We start from the raw sequence: 23,433 nt of genomic DNA, 5'->3' as shown, positions 1-23,433 counted from the left end.
TGAAGTTATTAGGTTCTTATGGTAAATACTTATAAATATAGATATAAATATAAGTAGAAATAAGGAGATAATGGTAATATAGTTACTATGACTATAGATATACATATGTTGGGTATCAGTATATTGAAATATTATAGTAAATATCATGTCTAACAGTACTGATTATACCCTATAACCAATTTAAAATCCCTGTACTTGAATTCCTTTTTTCCTACCAGCAGATATCCTCTTAACTTTGTCATTAAACCATAGCATTTTAAAGGTGATGGGTCTAGGATTACTGTTTTCTCTCCTTCTGGCCTCTGCCACTCAATGAGTCCTTTCAATCTTCAGGGAAGGCAAGCCGGGATCCAATTCCAGTACCTCAGAGAGTGTGTTCTGGAGAAAGCTAATCAAGTTTTTTTCCTTCCAACCCTTCAGGGACCCTCACTAACCACAAACAACTCCTGTGTCATCTGTTTTCAAGATCTTGTTTTCCCTCAGGACTGGTTAGTCCATGGCTTATGGAAGCATTCTCCTTCAGTTCAATGGCAGTTTTTCATAGTTATCTAAATAGGTCAAATAAGCCTTGACTTCCACCACATCTTTAGAGAGCTCATGTATATCTTGAGATAAAAGATGAAACTTGGTAGTTTGAAAGTCCTTCATAGCTGCAAAGTCCTATCTGTGAGACTGATGGATTTTCTGAGCCTTACTTTTCTTTGGAGACTCAGGCTTGGGTCTTTTGGCATTTCTGTTTTTCCCAGCAGGATCCATAACAACACAACTAAAAGGTCCCCCCTCATCTAATTAGTAAATTTCTGACAGAAAGTTATGGTTTAACTACTTGAGAGGCCTTAATTGACGATTAGTGCATTAGGTTGTGGAGACCAATAGTCAAGCAGCCAGCTTCCCTATAGGTCACATGATACTCTTCCTCCCAATCCCTAAATGGAAAACAGGAACTGAATGTCTCAGGGCATTGCTAATGAGATAGAACTTTTTCACCTAAGTAGCCAGTTTGAACCCAGCCTAGCCTGGTACAGATTAACAGTTCTCATCTAATGCGTGGTTGTAGAAGGAGTAACTGAGTGAAGTTCCTCAGTTTATCAACTTTGGCAGGGAAGATGTTATGTCTCTAACTGAAACAAAGTTGGGAGCTTGAAATTGACACTGAGATTACTAAATAGTGATATTTTATATTAAAGTACTAGGCAATTACACATACTACATACAACAAGGAATAGTAGGATATGATTCCTAGGATTTAGAATACTACTGCTAATGTGCTAGGTGCCGCATAGCAAGGACAAGGATGCAGATGGTTAACTTAATATTGTAAAATCCTGTGGGATGGATGTATGAAACAACCAACATCTGTGCAAACTGGGCTATGACTGTCTAAACTAGAGACGTTACAGCAGCGTAGCTATACTGCTGCAGGTGCACTGCTATAAGGTCTCCCATGTAGCCAATCTATGCTGATAGGAGAGCGTTCTCCTGTAAGCATAATTAAATCACTCCCAACAAACAGCGGCAGTTATGTCCAGAGGAGAGCAACATAACACTGTCCACACCGGCGCTTCTACTGAGGTAACTTATGTCAGTTTGGGTGTATCTTTTTACACCCTTCAGCGACATAAGTTTTGACAAAAGTGCTAGTGTAGACATAGCCTGAGTACTTTTTCCAGACCTGAAGAAGAGCTCTATTAGCTCAAAATCTTCTCTCTCTCACCAACAGAAGTTGGTCCAACAAAAGATATTACCTCACCCACCTTCTTGGTCTAATATCCTGGAACCAAGAAAGCTATAGCAACACTGCATATTTAATTCTTGTAATTCTCTTAGAATGTTTAGAAAATAATTACAGACGTTCCATATATCTGGTTTTATCTTGTTGTTGTATTTGTAACTTTGTTTTTCTTTTCCATGAGCCAAGTGTCACTAGTCCAGTAGTAGTCTTTCCATTTTTGCAGCTCCATTCCAAGTGTCATCAGTTATTTATAATTCTTCAGGCTGCCTTCTTTTTACCTAAGTTGTTTCCTGAAGCATAATGTACATCAATTTTTCCCAGAGGCTCTCATCACATGTTGGAGTAGCTGAGCTGCAGTGGAAACTCTTAGTACACTGCTGGGTCTGCTAACTTTTTAACATTCAACATTTATCTCTTCTTTGCCTTGCCTGCTTCCTCAGTTTGTCCTAACATTTACAAGAAAGTGATCGCTGGAAACAACCTGGGAAGAGATAGTTTTTCCCAAAAAACAAACAAAAATTATTTATGTTTACTAAAGACATTTTGATAGCTTCTAAAGGAAGGATGTACAAATTCCATGTTCTTTCAAACTGACATTTAGGATTCTCTTTCTTTGAGATAATTCCTATTCGCAATATTTCTTAACTTTTACAGCCTTCTTGCAAAAATATTGCAAATTCACATAACCTTTTGCACCACAAAGCTCAGAAGAATTTGGTGTGATTTTCCCACTTAACATATGTGATATTCATTTGATGCTATTATTGTTTATAGAGCAGGTTTATGAAGAATATAGTTTCACACATCTTTCTTTAAATTAAATGTTATATCTGAAATATGTAATCTAAGTTGTGAATATAGCTGCAGGGTAAGAAATCGGATTTGTAAATGCTATCACATCTTATTTATGTTTCTGAACACTGCTTTTCCTTCCTCTATGATTTTTCTAGGTCACACCATATTACATCATATAAATCCTTTGCAGTGGTACAGTACATAGTAATTTGTCACAGCTGTTACACTTTCTGAAGAAACGTCATGGCCGTTTTGCACATTAAAGTACGAGCCTGAAAATCTTGACTAAATTTCCTCTGTTTATCCTCAGAAAAGGTGCAGCAATACAAAACTTTACAATCCTATATAATCAAGGGAAAGGGCCCATATAGTCTTTTGCCTTGGGTTTTCAGATGAAATTACCATGAAGTGTTCTTGTTGTGGGATTGGTCTTTGTGATGTGGATGCTTATATACTACAGAGTGGACTGAGATAGCTAACTCACTGAACTGGAAGGCTGAATTAGGATCTGAGATAAATGGAGGTTCAATTTTGGGAAAATCACTGAACTTGCCTCTGCTCTCCTTCCATTGGGTTCATTCTCCTAAAACATCTTAGTAGTCACACTTTTTGGTAGCAGAAAGTAGGGTATTCAATCTCATCACTCTTTAGCGTAGTTGTGATTTTAATTGCATTTTCATCTTTAATAAGTTAGGCAATCATTTGTTAATGAGAAACAAACAGAAGATTATTATCTTGTACAGTCATGTTTAGAAGTGGGATATTTATTCGCTGCTGGATGTATGTCCACTTTAAAAATGCTAATTTTAGATGTAGAGTTATTAACTCTTGACCAAAATGAATAGCTGGCACACAAGACAGAATGATGTTTAGCACAGGTCTTTGAGAGGAAATCTACTAAACTAAGGGCCTTTACAGACAATGTCAAAACAGGATGCTAATGTCAGTGCAGGACCTAAAGAAATTCCTTCTGGAGGGATGCAACGGGTCCCTGTGAAGTAGGAGCATTACATGGAAAAGATGGGGAAGGAATGATGTAAAAAGAAGAGAAAACAGGGACTTTTAATGGAATCCAGGGATTAAAAGATCCCCCATTATAGCCGCCAAGTTCTGTGTTCTCCTTGGAGATTGATGAGGACTGTGGTGGTCTTGCTGTGATTAAATCCAGATTCCTGTGACTGAAAAGGGCAATAGCAAGCCAGACACCCTTGCAGAGGAAGTATTTCCAGAGTCCCCATATGGCTTCAGACCAACACAATGCACCACTGACATGATTTTTGCAGGCAGATCCAGGAAAAATGTCAAGAACAACAGGAGCTGCAATGGCCTGTATCAGTCTGATCAAAGACTTTGACTCTGTCAATTGTGAGGCTCTGTGAAAAACAGGGTGGATAAAAATCAATGATTTTTTTAAAAAAAAATTTTAAATCAGATTTTTTTTATTTACATCAGATTTTTTTGATAAAATGCTTTTTGAGGAAAAAACTCATCTCAAGATAGTTTTAATTAAGATACATTTTAGCTCAAAGATCTCATGCAATAGGGATTATAAATTCTAATTCTATAGTATGCAACAATATATTCATGTAATGTTTAAGAAAAGTTTTGTAAATGAATTCCAATAGTTCATGGATTAGGGACCCAATCTTGTGGGGTTCCAGGGTCTTCTGTATAGATTTTTAGGTTAATCTTTCTATCTACCCAATGGGACTCAGTGCTAAGTCTCGAAGATACCATCAGAGATGCTTAGTTTTGCAGTTCTCAAACTGTGGATTTATGTCTCCCGAGATAATATGCTTGTTAAAAGCAAAAATGTTTTAAAATACATAAATAATAAATATATAGAGGTGAGAAATAATCCTATTTTCCCTCTGCAAATTTGTGTACACAGAGTCAATCCTCTCTAAAAGTGCAAAGTTTCAAAAAGTTCAATGAGTAGAAGATTGTTGGGGATGGAATAGATCTGGACAAGAAGTCTTGAGATAAATGTGAGAAGGGAGAGACAGGCAGTAGAAACAAAAGTGAAGCTGTTTGAGCAGCACATTCCAGAAGTCTTGAGGTCTTTCTGAGTGTAGCCTTCATTGATTTGAGATCTACCATACCATTCTCTCACTCGAAGGGAAAACCTGTAATGCAAAAAAGAAAAGGAGTACTTGTAGCACCGTAGACACTAACAAATTTATTTGAGCATAAGCTTTCGTGAGCTACAGCTCAACTTCATTGGATAATGGCAGCAGGCTGTAAAAGAGACCCAGTTTGGGTCTCATCTATCTCAGAGTTGTGAAGAATATCTATTAAGGTTATAACAACCAATAAGAATGCACTTTTATGTAGAAATCCATGATTAAATCGAGTCTTCCTGACGAGTGATTTAAATCATGATTTAAATCAAATCCATCCTGGTGGAAAATCTTGTGAAAGCAAATTTATTACCATTGTAAGACTCCTCCATGACCAGATGACTGTCTCCTTCCTGTGCAGTGGCTCTACCTCTGAGCCCTTCATCATCCAAACTAGCATAAAACAAGGCTGTGTACTGGCACCCATCCTTTTCTCAGCAACTATGAAAATGTTAACCCAAGACCGTCTACCACAGGGCACTGGCATCCAATATCGGACTGACAGCAACCTCTTCAACCTTTCTCGTCTCCATGCCAGAAATAAAGTAATATCGGCAACAATAACCAGACTCCAGTATGCAGATGATTGTGCTGTAGTTGCAAAAAGGAGGATCTACAAATAGCCCTTAATTGCTTCTCTGAAGCTTACAAAAGCCTAGGGCTAACTCTAAACATCAACAAAACAAAAATTCTCCACCAGCCAGCTCTTGGTCAATCATCCCACCCAGCAAGGAAGATCTACACTGACAAAGAAGAACTGGAAAATGTAGAATACTTTGCCTATCTTGGCAGCCATCTCTCACAGAGGGCAGACATAGATGTCGAGATTCAGCACAGAATCCTCTGTCCCAGCCTTGCCTTTGGCAGACAGTTGCGCTGTGTGTTCAACAATCACATAATCAGAACACATACTAGACTTTTAGTTTATAAAGCGGTGGTAATCCCAACTCTGTTCTATGGCTGTGAGACTTGGGTGACCTAAAGAAAACACCTGAAAAACCTGGAACACCAACACTTTCTTTGGAAGATCCTCAACATAAAGTAGGAGGATTGCCACACTAATGCCAGTATCCTCACAAAGGCCAACATCTTCAGTATTGAGGCCCTGATTATTCAGCACCAGCTGAGGTGGCATGGGCACTGTGTGCGCATGCTTGATGTACGCATACCAAAACAACTGCTGTATGCCCTTCTCACCAAAGGAGAAAGGAAATGGGAAGGCCAAAAGAAACGCTTTAAAGACATCCTCAAGATAAACATCAAGAGATATGGTGTTGACATCACACACTGGGAGACAGTAGCCCAGGACAGGGATAACTGGCAAAGACTCCTCAGAGAGGGAACATACATTTTTGAGGAAAATCGCCTTGCCCTGGTTGCAGAAAAATGCCAGAATAGGACAGCCAACTGTCATTCAGCAATTGTGGCCCAACCCAGACTTCCAACACCACCTGCAACATCTGCCAATGAGCCTGTGGCTCAGCGATTGGACTCCTCAGTCACCAAAGGATCAATAAAAAATAAAACCTGTGAAGGAGATCATCCTTGACCTCCAGGGATGGACAACCACTCACAGCCTGAGTTGGAACTCCGTGAGTGGTTCTCCTCACACTTCTCTCTGCGACATAGCTAGCTCTTAGCTTATTTAACTCTGTAAATAGTTAGCAGTTAGTATCCTTTAGACAGGTTTCCTTTATTGTTTTCAGGTTTTATTTCTAGTTTATTTGTTAGTGTAGTTGGCGGTGGTGCACTCCAGGGGCATGCAGCACTCTCCGGACTTCAATCACTGATCTTTGTGTGAGGTATCTATTCCTAAAGCGATCCCTACACATTGTTTGCTGCATCTTGGGGAAGGACACATCAAGGAGAGGAGTTGCATTTGCCACCCCTTCAAGAAACATACTCAAGTTTCCAGGGATCTACACCTCAAGCTGCACCTCCTTGAACAGGCCAGAGGCTTACCTCAGCACCGGCACCAGATCATTCTGTTCATGCATAGTCAACTGTTACTATGGCGGAGAGTTTGAACAGGCCTTTGGACTTGCACTCCTCTTCATGCAGAAGGAGAGGTCAGTCTTTCTCTTGTAGAGTCCCTCTACGGTGACCAGACTTCCTGATAAAATAAGGACTGTCCCAATATTTAACTTTGTTCCGCGTCCCGACCGACGTATGATCAGGATGCCATTTGTCCCAATATCGTAGGGTTCCCGGGTGTCCAGTTGGGACGGGGCTGGCAGGCTCCCTACTTGGCTCGGTGCACCTCCCCAGAAGTGGCGACATCTCCCGCTGGGTCCTAGGTGCAAGGACGGCCAGGGGGGTTCTGAATGCTGCCCCTGCCATGAGTGCCTGCTCCACAGCTCCCATTGGACAGGAAACACAGCCAATGGGAGCTGCGGGGGCAGTGCCTGCGGGTGAGACAGCTCGCACAGCCACCTAGCCGCTCCTCCACCTAGGACCCAGAGGGAGATGTCGCCACTTCCGGGGAGCTGCCTGAGGTAAACACCCCGACCCCCAGCCCTGAGCCTCCTCCTGCACTCAAACTCCCTCCTGGTGTCAGCACCCTGAACTCCCTCCTGCATCCCAACCCCCTTCCCCAGCTGAGACCCCCACTTGCAGCGTGAGCCGGGGCCATGCACCCCTAACCGATTCACGGCTTGAGTCGGGGCCGGGCATCCCCCCATGTGTCCCGATATTTTGTTCTTGCAATCTGGTCACCTAGGTCCCTTGCAAAAAATCCATAAGACTGCTAGGAGCTGTTCCTGCTCCAAGAGAAGTTCATCTTCCACTTCGAAGAGATTGGAGCAACAATGAGATTCACCAGGTACCCAGAGTAGAACTGGGGCATTAGCCCATGTCTCCCACTACCAAGGCAAAAAACCCCTCCTACTGTACCATCAACTGCGCATCCGTCTTCATGGTGGCTATTAAGCCTGGTACCAACACAAGCTGTTTCAGTGATGCCTCTTTTAGTGCCTGTGACCGCACATGCATATGAAGTGGTGAAGAACCATTTTGTCTGCCCCTGATTTGCCGTTGATGCAGGAGTCTGCAGGGCGGTTATTACCTTCGTCTCTTCCCAGGCCCTCAACCTTTTCAGCACCAGACACAGAATGTTGCTGGCATCTGGGCAAAGGAAACAATCAGGGACTGCCTCATCTGCATCTTCCAGCACCCAAGTGCACTCTCCATTGGTCCTCAGAGAGTCTTCAACATTGGCACCGGTACTAGGGCCTTTGTCAGCCTGGGTGTTGATGCCAGGCTATGCACTGCCTCCAACAGAACCTGCTTCTTGAGAAACATTCACCTTACCAACTGCAGTACCACCACCAGTACCAACCTTGCCTCTGCTCAGCTGGGAGTTGGATAGATTTAGTCATCAAGTAGCCCTGCCTGGTTGGGTGCTTCTTATGCCGAATGATTATTCGGAGGGCCCCTCTCAGTCTGGGTCAGACTTGTCTAGCTCTTCTTAATCCCCTCCAAGCCACAGAAAGTCCAGTGAATCATCCAGGCCTCTTTAAGATGGACAACCTTGGTACCAGGATTTGTACCAATCACACAGCAAGGAGAAGCCAGTGTAGCCTGAGACATTTTGGCCTCCAATGCTATACTGGCTGATGTGAAACCCTTGGGGGACTCTTTGATCCTCCAGATCTAGAGCTCCACCCTGTTCCAGAAGGTCCCCAGAACCATCCACATCAGACCTCATGTAGTAGAAAAGCAACTAGAAGCTCTTCCTATTGTACAACCAGCCCAACAAGATGAGCTATTGGAGGAAAGAGCTCTGTCTTAGAAGGCTACTTTGGTTCCAGTCAGTTTATCCTTGCTCTCCCCAGAGGGCTCAGTAGTCCCAGGCTCATCCTCACAGTCCCAGAAGTTTATAAATCCTAATCAGAATTTGCTTTGAAGAATGGCCTCTGTGATCATTATACAAACCAAGTTTTTACAGAATACCCACAAGCTGTTGGACATTCTCCCAAGGTGCAGACTTGAGAAGGGTAGCATCCCAATTAATGAGACACTTTCAGAGCCAGCAAAGGCCTTATGGAATAGACCTGTTTTGTTGGCTCCCACAGCCAAACACACTGATAAGCATTTCCCATGTGCCTGCCATGGGGTTTGAGTGGTTTTACGCTCAACTGGCCCAAAATTCCTTCGTAGTCGTGCCTGCCAATGAGAGGTCAAGGCAAGGGAGGTTCAAGTCAGCCCCCAAAAAATGGAACTGAAAAAAATGGATGCAACTAATCAGCAGGCACTGTTAGCTAAATTTGTTTTTTTGTTTGTTTGTTTTTTGTTTTTGTACAGAAATTCCCCATGGACTCCAGGGAACAATTCAAAGGCTTTTTGGCAGAGGGCAGTCCGGTTGTGAAGACATCTATTCCATCTGCCTTGAATATTATTGATGGTTCCTTTAGAATTTTGACCTCTGCAATTGTAATGAGAAGAGTATCTTGGCTATATAATTCTGCTATAACCCCTGACATACAGCAAACTACAGAAGACCTTTCATTTGATGGGCGCTTCCTTTTTTTTTTTTTTTGGATAAAACTAAATCTCACAAAAGAATTGAGATATGAAAAGGTGCATTTCAGGGCGTGTTTTACATTCCTCTTTGTGGTACAGGGACAGCATCTACTCCCCAGAAATCCCCTCAGTAGGAGTGAAGGCTTCCGGGTGTGCTCCAGAGAGACTGGAAGTGTCAGAGGAGGAGTTTTTTTTTTTAAACACTTGTCACCAAAATGAATTCATAAAACCCCTTTTTAACACACAGTTTTAATTCTAAGCCACTTTTGGGCGAAGTGGCTACAAAAGGTCTGAGGGAGAAAATCAGAAATATTTAAGATGTGCTATTCTCCCCACCCTGAATAATGTTTCACATTTCTACACTATAAGGCCTGTCACACTAAATTTAACAACACTTGGCTTTCTCTAGCGGTGACTGCATTTCAGTGTTTCTGTAGAAGCTAGCACACAGCCTTCTGCACAACAGTGAAGAGAAATCTGGCCAAGGACATATGCAAATACCTGCATTTACCTGGAGAGGCTAAGAAAGGTCTTGATGCAATGATCCATACAAAACTAATTTTATTTCCTTTCTGAGGTGGACTCAATCTCTCTCATAAAGGACACAATAATTGTCCTGTTGAAACTTCTGCTGTACCTCAGGTTTCAGAGTAGCAGCCATGTTAGTCTGTATTCGCAAAAAGAAAAGGAGTACTTGTGGCACCTTAGAGACGAACACATTTATTTGAAGTGAGCTGTAGCTCACGAAAGCTTATGCTCAAATAAATTTCCTTTGCTGTACCTCAGAGACACCCACTCTCTTCACCTACTATTCTGTATATTTATTCACCAATAGGGTCAGGTCAAACTGTACTTCCAGAAGCAGTTCTTTAAAAAAGTCTCATGCAGCCTTAATTGTTTCAGTTTCACTGTTCTCTTCAGCACTGCTAGTTACTGTTTAGGTTTCTGCTTTTGAAAGTGGGTTTCATTGTCTAATTTGAGATGGAAAGCAGCATTATCTTATTAAAACAAAGGTTTTTAACATTGTCTAGTTCTTAAAATCTCTCACGTAAATGATGTAACATTCCGCCTTTCTAAGCGGCTAGCACTCCAAATCCCTTCCAACTCTTAAATTTTGCATTTTCTCGCCCTGGTTCAATACTGTTGGGAATGTAGTAAGCATCCAGGATCCTCTTCCCCTGCAGTCTTATTGCCCTTCCTGAATATCTTTGGCATGTAGTGTGAAGTTCCTACAAACGTCAGCAAGCTTCTCTTTTATACCTGCCTGCCTGAATAAGAGATGTACACAGTAGAAGAGTCATTTTCAGTAAGATGGTTTCACCCATTTCTGAAGTTCCAAACACAAAGGATGGAGTGCAAGAAAATGCAGACGAGTTAAAAAAACATAGAAATGAGGCAATGAGAAGAGAGGCGTGGCAGAGCAAGGGAGTGAGCTATAGGCAGGGAAGGATAGCATAGGGCCTTGGTTTGGAAGGCAAGAGAAAGCTAGTGAAGGATTTCAAGAGTGCAGTGCGAGAAAGGTGATTTTGACAGCAGCATTTTGGAAACAGTGGAAGGAACTACCTATGGAAGCAGACATACCATAATTTACTTTATTACTGGCGCTGGAGTAACCTCTTTTCTTGCACCAACACTAGCACCATACTTTTCTCCTTTTCTTTTCCTCAAGTGGTTCTTTATCTTCTGAGGTTGTGCAGTCTCTGTCCAGCCAAGAATAAGGTAGAGAGTCTAGTAATGGATACTGGAATATGAACTGAGGGGATAATTTGTAGTCTAAACAAAGCAAAATATTTACCCTCTGAATGAGGCACAAAATTAGGCAAACGTTTTTAAATGAGCCCAGATTTTAAGGCTTATGTGTGTGAAAGGTGTATACATGCTGCATGTGTATATATGAGAGAGAGGTGGTATAGATTTAAAATGACCATTTGATCCAAAAAGAAAAATTCAGAACATCTGAGAATGGCACTGCATATCAGCATATGGGCAGCATGTAGATAGATGCACAATTGAGTAGTACAATTAAATGTTATGATGCTGAAACACCTTTATTGCCATATAACAGCTGGAAGTCACACAGATCTTTATCACAAAATTTAAAAAATCCTACACTCAAATACAAGGATTCTGACTTTCACGCATCAGTGTTTATGTCAACATATTCCTTTATTTAAGGCTGATCTAGAATGCACTAATCTGAGACCACATGGGTATACAGGGAATAGAAGAGAGCCACCTGCTTTTTATTGAGATAGTAGGTTGTGAGCCTATCCAAAAGCATAGTGCAGTTATAAAAGCCAGCCACTGTACAAGACCAGAGGAAGCCTGAGGCTTAGGGTACAAACAGATATCAAATCACCACCATTTTCATTCAGTTGCCTTCTGACAAGACTGTGTGTGTGTGATCTCAGCAGATGTGACAAGAAGGGAAGTGAGTCAAATTCAATCAGGCAATGAGTGCTTGGAGAGTAGTTTTGTGTGAATGAGGTAGCTCTGTGAAGTGCAGGAAGAAGTCAGCTCCTTTCCTTGGTAATGGAGATAGTCTAAAGATACCATCTACCAGAATTCTCATGCTTCGCATCCTAGAGCAAGTGGCAAATAATCATCATGGCTTGTTCAAAGGGTTATTTTATCAACATGTCAACATTAGATTAGGTTGTCCCCAAAACTAGTCAACTTAAAAAAAAGAAGTATTTGCAGTGAAACTGTCAGAAGTGGCTTGATGCTCAAGAGCAGCTGGGATCTATTCTCAGGGCTAAGTGCACTCTGCAGATGATGCTATTGGATGCCTAAGGAAGGGGGCTAATATCTGCTCACTGTATGAGTGACTTTTGCTGGCAGATTCTTTGAACATCCCTGCAGTACAACTGCCATGTACATAGATGTCCAGAGAGGGAGCAAAATCAAGTACAAGTACAGACATGGGCTTAAATTCTCCTTTCATTTATGCAAGTACAACTCTCAGTGACTTAAATGGGGAGTTGCACTGGTGTAACAGGAGAAGTTGACCCATGATGTTCCCCAGAAATGGTGGAGGAATAAGGAAGAACTGTTTTGATCACAGACTAGTGCTTTGAGCGGGATCCATAACCACATGCACGAGCCCAGAACTCCTGTTCTGCTTCTAATCACATCCTCTCTTCCTAACCTTTTAAAATACTTAATGTGTTTTTTTAAACACAGTGGAGACCAATTTAATCAAAACATTTCAGGTACTTGAAGTCATGTATCATGCAATAACACTATTTGTTAAATGTTAAAGGTATATACTGTACAAATGAACTTTTAAACAAACTGGATTTGAATATTTGAAATCAGCATCCTCTTTTTTTATTTTCATTCTTTCAGAGAAGTGGAAGGTGAACTTGAAATAGTTTGGGAATCTACCTCCAAAGAGAACAGGAGAATGAAAGAACTCTTGCATAAATCTCTGGAGAAGAATAACATGTGGAGCACTGTCAGAGTTTATGAATCATATTTAGATGAAATCTCTCAGAAGGACTTTATTTCTGGATATGGTTTTAGCTACTGTGATGTGAAACCATCATCACCCACAAAAAATCAAAGTAAACAGGAACCTCTGTGTTAAGGACAAAGGTGCCTCTACGTCTCACACAAGAAAAGATGATCCCAAAGAAACACAACAAGAGCTCTACGTCTGAATTAGACTCTCCTCAAGCACAAAATATGTTCTAACAAAAAAGCATTTATGCTCTTTGATACTGATATATACGTTAACTTGAATTGATAACAGCATATTCTCGCTCTGGTAGAGTTATATTTTTAGTATAGATTTTAATAGTATTGTTGATGTCCTTTGATAAAAGGCCATTGCTAATCCAGTAGAAATGTAGTATAGCACTAGTCATGACTCTGAAGCCGGCTGTACTTATCAAATTAAAGGGATAAATAATTGCAGCTCTTCACATTCTAATTGCCAAACTCACAGAGCACATAAATCCTCGGGTTACTGTTTCCTATTCACTTGTTTTATAGCAGAGACTCTCCTATATCATAAATAATGCTTATGTTTTTGTATGGTTTAATTGAAATGCTAGCAGTTTCATCTATAAACAATCCTATATAGTTGTTTAAATATCCAAAATGTGGAGATTTAATCAAACCAAATACATAGAAAACATCTGCAATGTCTAATCTTTATTTCATTGTTTGTAAAGCACTTTAATATCCTGAGATGCAAAGTATTACTCTTAGGATCGATTGCCTACTACCTGGAGAAAGGGAGAGGAAGTGCCAACTGTGTAGGGGATTTGGGGACAAGGCAGGGGCAAATTAGTGGCACCACATCCCCCTACTACCTCACAGATATCCAAGTGGGAGTTGGTGCTGTTGGAATCCATGGCTGCTTATAAACAGCTGTAGAGGGACCCAGCCAGCAGCAGCATGTTTCCTACTGGAGTTGTGCTGCCAAGGGGATGGAAAGTCAGAAGAAGCATGAGTCATCCCCAGGATTAGGAGGCTTTGCCCTCTGCAAATTCAACAGCATCTAAAACCACTTCCCCTTTAGGGGAAAATTTGCAGGGAACCCCTCAATTTTTTCTGCTCTAGGTAGACCCCTTCACAGAGTTCTTTGCAGCAGGGGGAAGTCTGTCCCATTATTATGATACATTTATTGTCATATTGCACAGCAATTGCACATTGTAGTAACCAAAGCTCAAAGTTGGTATAAAGTGAAGGGTTTTATTTCACAATTTATACAAGTATGTTTGATCTTTCTGCAATTATTTTAGCTTGCTGCTTAATTTTATTACCCTAGCTAAAGAACTGACAACTGTTTGTGAACTGAAAACAAAAAGGTGAAAACAATGCTTCTTAAATGTGTAAATCTACAACATATATAATCTATTATTGCTTGTTGACAGGAACTAAACAGCAAAAATAAAATCAGGGAAACAAAGGTCCCTTAAAAAGAACATGAAAAAGAAAATGGACTCCAATTGGTGTGGATCTGAGAGAGTTCACTTATGTCCCAGAGTGTTCTACTTCACATTAAGGGCCTCACTTAGGAAAACATTGGTATTCAGGAAGGAGGGCTTAAACAAGGGTTTAAAAAAAGAAAAGAAAAATGTACAAGCAGCAGAGTTTACATGCCAAAATAGAGATGAACCATGGACTCCATGAAGTCCAATAGCAAAGTCTCTAGTGATTTTACATGGAAGGTGCTCAGATACTAGTGAGGGGTGAACATATGGAACACTAAAGGTATTGTCTTCACTGTCCAAAAAACCCTAGGCAGCATGTCTGAGAGCCCGAGTCAAGTGACTTGGGCTCAAGCTATGGGTCTAAAAATAGCAGTGTAGACACTGCCACTTGGGCTGGAGTTCAGGCTTCTGAGACCCTCTCTGCTTTGCCAGGTTTTAAAGCCTGAGCAGGAATGTCTACACTGCTATTTTTAGTCCCAGAGTGTGATCCTGGTAAGCCCCACTCAGTTGACCTGGCTCTTAAGACTTGCTGCTGCAGGGTTTTTGGTTTTTTGTGCAGCGTAAACATACCCTAAGATAGGATATGTGCTTTGAGTTCCATTAAGTCTGTGAGAATTAAACACATGCTCGAGTGCTTTCCTGAATTAGGGTCTAAAGCATGTGCAAAATCACTAAATTGCAGCTGACTTGTTACCAGCTCAAATAGTTTTATCTTTACTATCGCATTTTTGAGCTTTCAGTTACAAAGAACTCTCCCCCAGACACCTAACTACAAACAGGATAATTCTTTAAAATTCTTATGTTTTTGGGCTCAATGGCTGTGACATAACAGTGAAGTAACAAAAGCCTAAACCTAATAAGATCAAGTAATACACGAGATGAGGATTGAGAGAATGAGCTAATAATATCTAATATTTTCATTTAGACTTTCACTAGATCTTGTAGCCCAACCACTCCTGTTTCTGTGAGGTCTTGGAGGTGGCTATTTTAATTTGAGAGGCAATACCCACAGTATCAATTCAGCTGTTATACAAAGAACATTACAGACTATGTACATGCATAATTCTGCATCTAATACAAACTTCATCAGCATGCACAAATGGACAACTTAGACATGCACATATAGTAATTGTGCATACATATCAGACAGGCACTGTACATCAGATTTTTTAAAATGGGCACCTGAATTTTCCATGCACAGCATGAGTACTCAGGCAAAGAATAGTAATTAGGTACCCAAAGTAGAGATTACACACTTTTCAGGTTTTAATTACCTGTTTGCACCTGGCTGGACATTTTAGGTTCCTTCTTTGGAAACCTTGCCCTTCTTGGCTTACATCTAACATCGCTGAGAACTACTCTAGTTATGACTGGTTGGAAACTAGGGGTGGGATTTTCAAAGTCACTCAGTGTTGGCCTAATTCTGTTGCCACTGAGGTCAAAGGTAAAAACTCCCTCTGAGCCCGCCCTAGAGACACACTTCCACCTCCCTCCCTTTCCTTTTTTGCGGACTCCTTTCCTCTTTATAGCTCTCATTTTAGACCTTTAAATTTAAGCTTTATGTACCTTTATTTATCTTCACAAAGTAACTTTGTAGCTTACTGAACATATTCATAAATACTTGCACGACCAAAGGCTGCACTATATGTCAAACATTTCTAATATGTAAAATTTAATTTAAAAAATTATTCTTAGGAGGTTCTCATCCTGTGAAATTCTCTCGGAAATAAAATTTGCATTGTATTAAGGAAACATAGAAAACATGATGGCATATTCCCATGTGGGCCCAATCCCGCATTCCGTGCATACCAAAAGCTCCCAAAGGCACATGGGAATTATGCATGTAAAGGATTGGGCCCCCCAATTGTTTTGATGGGTATGTTGAACTACATATTTTTAACGTTAGAAAGTATATAATATGTGCAATTAAACTGCTGATTAGTTGAAGCGTTTATCTGAGTTTTAAAATCAAACCAGAGATGTTGGAAACCCTTGAAATTAGAGAAATTTCATGATGAAGAATAAGTAAAAACATCTTGTCTAGAGTGCACAATATCAAATGGAGTTAATACAAATAGAATTAATGATTAAAGGGATATTTCTGCTGTGAAATCTATGAGTTATGAAAGACGCCAGTAATTTGGTTCTATTTTTTGCACAGCTTAGAGTTGATTTCCCTCTAAATCTCTCACTAGTGAAAAACAAGTATTAGACTCAATTTGTTTAGCTTTCATTTCAGAGTACTTTATATTTAAACCTGTTTATAGGTACAAAAATAATGTAGTTTATTGTGAACTGTTGGTCTTACAACTAGACAAAGAGTACATTTTGCAATCTTATGCAGAAAGCTATTAATTTGAAAGCATGTTATTTTAGTTCAAATCATTTTACTCTGAATATCGTTTACATTCAGATTGTATACTAAAATACAGTAAAAAAGACAAAATAAAAAATATCCAAGATCCTAATAAATAACAAAGGCTGTAACATACAGGTTAGAGTTGGCTATTAGGCAGTACAGCCTGTTAAAGTAAACAAATACCGCATCCAAAAGTCATAAATAATGTTGACTAAAACAAGTCCCTGACTGAATTAGCATGATAGTGATTCACACCAGAATTAATGCTCAAGTCCCAGTCAAAAGCCTGAAGGCCTTTAAAGATTTCCTTAACCTCTACAGAAAGCAAATGAGCCACTGGAGACAAAAGCCAGTGGATAGATTCTGGATTTTTAGCTGCTAGTGAGTCCCCTCCAGCTCCAGAACACTAAACAGTCATGTAATTCCCAGTGAGTACAGTACGAGTATTTTATTGTATTGTATTTCTTATTTCAGAATGACAGATTTAATTCATAACCAAAGACAAGACAGAGAAAAAGATCAGCACCAGGAATTCATTAATATGTTTTGTCTACAAAGTTAAGGCTTCCAAAAAGCAGGGTGTATTTTTAACCCAGAAGAATAAAATATGTTTTTTGTTTCCAGTAGTGAATTTAAAAACAAGCAAACAGTATACTATTTGAATCAATACTGGCTGTGTGTATGAAGGTGAAAGGTTACCTAGTGAAAGGATTGCTGGCACTGGAGGAGCAACCTCTTTCCAAATAGAATAGCAGAGAAAATAATACAAAGACATAGCAACTCACCATCGACTTAAATAATCCACCTCAGATTTCTGGCCAGAGCACCCTACGTGAGATCTGATGGCATCACTTGGGTAGTAGATGGTATCAGTGCACCAAGCCAGGCTTAGACCTATGATATGCATTCAGTCTTGGGACTTTGCAGGTGGCCTGGTAGATGTGTTTGGTAATACTATTTAGATACCAATAAGGGGGCAACAGCTGGCCAGGGGAGACTGGGAGCATCCCCTTTCCTTTACTGCCACAACCCCCTACAACTAAAGTAGCTGATCCAGAAGCTGAATGATAAATACTTTATGGCATCAACCTAGTGGTTCAAACACTGAGACACGTTTGCATTGTGGCTCAATAATTTACTTGAACTTGTTTTAAAATATTTTTTCAAATAATACCATAGAAAAGTGGTGTTTTAGCTACACAAAACTCGGCCACATAAAGAAAAGGAATAACAAGAGAGAACTAAAAACCCAGACAGCCATCTGTATCAGTTCGTGTTAAAATATATTTCTAAGATTTTCACTTCTGAAATCAGAGATCCATACCTTATAGCGATGAAACAGTATGCTGTGCCATGTGGCGTTACAGATGACATTAAATAGGTGATAATTCTTCAGGAAATAATCAGTATAAACCAGCTGGCCTTACTGCTTTACTAAGATACCTCCTAAAAGCACATGTCTGTTGAAACACTGCATAAAGCTTACAGGGTATTTGAACATTAGTATCCCATTTCTCCACCAGTTTTAATTCCCCATTGAAAGAGCTTCTTGTTTAATCCTGTTTATTGTGAATTTATAGGTGGTAAAGATGATTAGTTTTCCCACAGCAATATGATATCAGGAGATTTATGTGGCTCTACTTACAGCTCAGACTTAATCCGATCCACTTCACAGTTTATGGGCCAAATGCTCAAGCCCTGGAGCAGTTGGAGGGGCATCACTTTTGCAGCTCCCTTATCGTCAAGCTGCAGGGTATAGTGTGGCTGGAGCGCCTCTTTGCTCCAGTTATCCCTGGATGCTCTATGTCCTCTTTTCCTCAGCTAGTACTTGCCCCCTTACATTTATATAACATTTTAAACTAAAGTGGGAAGAGGAGGTTATTTACCTGTAACTGGAGGTTGTTTAAGATGAATGGTCCTTATTTGAATTCCAAACATGGGTGCGCATGCATGCCATGTGTCAGAGCTGGAACCATTCTGTACCAGTGTCCACTGATCTGCACGTGTGTTGTCCTTATGTCCCCAGCTGAGACTATAGGAGGCCATATGGGTTGACACCACTCCAGTATCTCTCTTACCACTAAGCAGCATAGTCCATAGCACAGGAGATGGAGGGCAGGTACTGGAATCCAAATAGGGACCACACATCTCGAAGAACCTCCAGTTACAAGTAAGTAATCTCTTCTTCTTCAAGTGATGGTTCCTATATAGATTCCAAACATGGGTGAGTAGAAAGCAGTGATTAGCATAGAGGTGGTTGCGAGGATTTGCAAGAAGTTATAGACTGCAAGACAGTGTGGCTAATGGCTGCATTCACTGTCACTGCTGGAGTGATGATTTAGTGAGAGTAAAGGTGTGGACGGTGCTCCACGTGGCTGCTCAGCAAATATCCTGCCACAGCATGTCCGCGATGCAGGCCAGTGTGACGGCGTGCATCCACACAGAATGAGCTGTGACTTCAAGAGGTGGAGGTATCTTGGACAGAATGTAGCATTCGTAAATATAACAGGAGATCTATTTGGAAATGCATTGCAAGGAGAGGGCTTGTTCTCTGCAATGTTCAGCAATGGCAATGAAGAGCCTGGATGAAGTGCAGAAGGCATGGGTGTATTGGAGGTAGAAGGCCAGTGCATGGCAGACATCAAGAGAGTCCAATGTTCTGGCTCTGTGGGAGGCGTGGGGTCTGGGATAGAAGATCAGGAAGTGGATGCACTGCTTGAGGTGTAACGTGGACACTACCTTAAGGATGCATTTGGGGTACAGGTGTAAGGAGACCTTGTACTTATGGAAGAGAGTGAAAGGGGGGGATCAGCCATCATGGCTGCCAATCTGCTAACATTTCATGTTGACAAGATGGCAACCAAGAAGATCACCTTCACTGAGAGGTGGGAGAGCAAGCACATCATGAGGGGTTCGAAGGGTGGCTTGGTCAGAGCAGAGAGAGCAACATTAAGGTCCCAAGAAGGGGTCAGCTTAAGCACTGGTCGAAAGACGTTGAGCAGACCTTTGAGGAAACAGTGGTCGGATAAGTAAAGATAGCGCAGCCATCCACCAGAGGGAGGAAGGCACTAAGTGCCGCCAGGTGGATCCGTATGGCACGGTGGGTGAGAAGCAATAGTTTGAGTTGAAGAAGGTGGGCAAAAGAGAATAGCAATGGATTTGGAGTCCAGAGCATAATGGTGGCGGTGAGCCCAGGTGGTTTCCATTTCACTTGAGAGCAGGCCCTGGTAGATGGTCTTCTGTTGTGCAAGAGGACCTTGCGCACCAAGGTAGAGCATGCCCTGTTTACTTGCGAGCTGTATCCAAATACCAAGCCATGAGTGGAGCCAGCTTGTATTGGGGTGCTGGAGATGTCCCTACGCCTGGGTGAGGAAATCCGGATGTGCATGGAGGCAGAGCGGGGGATGAGCAGAGAGACAAAGGTGAGATGAACCAACACTGGTGAGGCCAAAAGGGGGCTATCAGTATGACCATTGCTCAGTCCCGGTGAATCTTGCCCAGGACTTGGAGAAGCAGGGGGAATGGGTGGAAAGGCATACCGAAAGTTGCCAATCCAGGGGAGGAAAAGGGTATTGCCCCAGGGGACTGCCTCCACAATTCCCTCTGTAGAAATAAAGGGGAAGTTTATGGTTCTTGCTGGTCATGAAGTGGTCCCAGTAAGGGGAGCCTCACCTGTGGAAAATGGAATGCAGGCTGGGATTGTGCAGTTCCCACTCATGGTTTGCGTAGAAGAACCTGCTGAGCATGTCCATGAGGGAGCTGTTGGCATCGGGGAGATATGTGGCCTGTAGCGTGACACTGCTTGATGCACCAGGTTCAGATGTGGACAGCCTCCGCACAGAGGGAGGGAGACTTGGCACCACTTTGCTTGTTGATATAGACTACTGCAGCCATGTTGTTGGAGAACAGTTGAATGCGATAGGATTGTGTGAGGGGGAGGAATGCCCGATAGGCAAGACAAGCGGCTCTCGACTCCAAAATGTTGACACACATCCTAGCTTCTCGTGCTGCCCAGAGGCCCTGGGCAGTGTGACCATTCAGGTGGGCGCCCCAGGCAGTGCGAGAGGCATCCATGGTGAGAGCGTAGGAGGTATAAAGGGGGTGCCAACCAAGACTTCGGACAGGTCAGTCCATCATGCAAGGGAGGCCAGAACAACCTGGTGAAGCAGAATGGGTTTGTCCAAGCGGTCTGTCTGTGCCTTTTAGATAGACAGGAGCCATAGCTGAAGGCAGTGCATGTGGATGTGGCCATGGGGCATTAGGGATTTACAGGCCACCATGTGGCCAAGTAGGGAAAGAAATCGGTGGATGGAGGTGTGAGGTGCGGCGCAAGGTAATGATAGAAGCGAGAGTGGCAAAGTGGTTCACCAAGAGGTGGAGTCCAGGCGCGTACCAATAAAGGTGATCTGGTGGGTATGTACGAAGACTGACTTTTCTTTGTTAATGCAAATCCCAAGAGCAGAGAGTAGACCATGAAGGGCCAAGATAGCTGATAAGAGGTGCCTGTGGGATGGCGCAACGAGGAGCCAGTTGTCCAGGTAGGGGAATACTGAGTGGCCGTTTGGCTGCAATGACGGCGAAGACTTAGGGAGCAGCTGCGATACCAAAAGGAAGGACATGGAACTGATAATGGGAGTTTCCAACCATAAAATGGAGAAACTTCTGGTGAGCTGGGTGAACATCGATGTGGAAATTGCCATCTTTCATGTTGAGAGCTGCGAACCAGGCTCCCTGGGGAAGGAAAGGGAAGGGATAATCAAGGGGAGCATCACCATCCAGAACTTGACTTTCTTTATAAACCTGTTGAGTACCCAGAGATCCAGAATACGGCCTGTCAGTTGGCCCTTCTTTGGAATGAGGAAATACAGAGGGGAACCAGCTCTATGGTGCCTTTTCAGAGAACGTTGTCTGCTTCCTGTCAGAGAAGATCTTGATCAGAGGGATTGCCATGGCCAATTTACCAAGGGTCAAAGTGGATTCTCCACCACTGAATTTGTAAGTCAAGTTATTCTAAAGAATATGCTCTAGGAATTATTTTGGGGGCATTCTATGGCCTGTATTATACAGAACATCAGATTAAATTATGACATGGTCCCTTCTCGCCTTGGACTCTATGAATCATAATCCTGATGTTCCCATTATTCACATCAATGCCCAATCCTTCAGGCTGCCTTATATTACACATTGGGGATCAGGCCAACATTGTGAAAAGCAGCTGAAGGACATCTTTGCTCCCTGTCCTCCAGACTTTATCAAGCACAGCTCAGCCAGAATTTAGGCGAATACATTTCTGAACAAGAAGCTAGTAAAACAACTGAAGAGCCAACTTACCGGCAATATTTGGAATCCCCTGCAAGCCTATCAGAAAGCCAGCAAAGAAAAAATAGGAAAAGCTTGAACGGTTTTCTTTGTATCGAATTATCGAGAACCACATTTGTACTTGTGCTAGGCATTAGTAGACAAAGACTGGTTCCTTTGATTAATATGGATGTTGATAGCATGACAATTATAAAATGAGATTTTAAAAATTGGGGCAGGGTGGACAGCACAGCCATACGGTTCAGAGATCTTTCAGCCAGCTGATCTTATAGTCACAACAAACATGGTTCAATCTGTCATATGCACTTGAATAAGTCAACAGGTTGTAACTAACACAAGGATATTTAAAGGCCATTTATAAACTTCATTTGCCAGAAAAGGATTCTTCAACAAAGAAATAATCACTGCCATCAACAAAAGAATTTTCTAGAGACCAGACATGGAGGCATTTTTTACTACAGTCATGTAAAGATTAACTTCTTGTTGAAAAGTAAATCTATGCAACAGGTTATTGAGATCACATTCAAAGCTAGTACTTAAAGGACCAGAATTAGTATTTTAAAAATACTGTCAGCTTTAATTGCCAGGTGACAGGATAGAAGAGCAAGAGAGAGCTATACCTCTTCTACAGCAATATAAAATTAATAAACAGATCACACCTTTCTCACTTTTTTTAACTGTTCCCCCACTATTCTTAACTGCACCATTACGTAGCACAAAGGAAGACTCTTGGCACTGCTGTAATACAATACATACACTAAACAACAAACAATTTAGAGGTAACAGGAACCAAAATCTGGAACAGAAATGGAGGTTACTTACTTGTAACTAAGGTTCTTCAAGATAGACTCTGCATAGTCACGCTCATACGATGCATCACCCCATGAATATCAGATGGTGGAAACGTTATGTGGCAGTGCCCATTGGAGAACTTGCACACCTCCTCTAGCCCCTTCCCTCGTTTTTCCTGAGCATTCTGAGAGCAAGGCTATAAAAAGGGGCATGACACTGCAGGCCGCCACAATTCCTTTGACCACTTCTGCAGTCAAATCTCATTACGTCTCCTATGAAGAGGGGATGGGGGGTGTGAATATTCAGAGTCCATTTCGAAGGACATGATACAAGTAACCTTCATTTCTTTGAGCATTCTCTGCTTATTCCCACTCATAAGTTTGCTAGACAAGCCCATACCCCAGGACTGAATGGTGTGACTCAGGGTCCGAACTGAATAAGAATTGCAGAACTGCTCTGTCAAACAAGGCATCTAATATTGATGCCAAATCAAATGAATAGTGTTTTGTAAAGGTATGATTGCAATATATTCCTATATATATTCCTGTATTTCAAGAATTGGAACATGTCTGAGATGTGCTATAGAGGTAGCTATTGCTCTGGTTGAGTGTGACCTAACTCCAATAGGAGGAGGAACTGATGCTACCCTATATGCCTGTTCAATATGCTGTTTCACCCAAGAAGGTAATGACTAAGCAGGACTGGTATGACATAAGAAATAAAAAGTTCAGCAGACTTCCAAAACTCTCCTGTCCCATTTAGGTAGTAATCGAAAGCTCTTTTAGCAACTAAATTATGTAGTTTATACTCTTTTATGACCATGAGATTTCAGAAAGAAAATTAACTGATTGT

At 41.6% G+C, this 23,433-nt stretch overlaps 1 protein-coding gene across 5 annotated transcripts in view; it reads left to right on the top strand.

The window, feature by feature from the left end:
- CEP89 (centrosomal protein 89) overlaps positions 1 to 16,033 on the top strand; it is a 129,262-nt gene extending 113,229 nt beyond the window's left edge. The window contains exon 18 of one of the 5 annotated variants that reach the window (XM_027821100.3): positions 12,517 to 16,033. In XM_027821100.3, coding sequence (XP_027676901.2) covers positions 12,517 to 12,757 — 241 coding nt within the window. In that variant the 3' untranslated portion in view covers positions 12,758 to 16,033. Of the gene's footprint in view, positions 1 to 8,949; positions 9,193 to 12,516 lie in introns of those variants that run through there. The other 4 variants (XM_027821099.3, XM_027821097.3, XM_037877681.2 and 1 more) reach the window with 4 other exon arrangements.
- The last annotated feature ends 7,400 nt before the right edge of the window (positions 16,034 to 23,433 follow it).

This window comes from Chelonia mydas, chromosome 12, assembly GCF_015237465.2.
Source record: "Chelonia mydas isolate rCheMyd1 chromosome 12, rCheMyd1.pri.v2, whole genome shotgun sequence".
NCBI lineage: Eukaryota > Metazoa > Chordata > Testudines > Cheloniidae > Chelonia > Chelonia mydas.
This window is presented reverse-complemented; position numbering and strand designations above follow the sequence as displayed.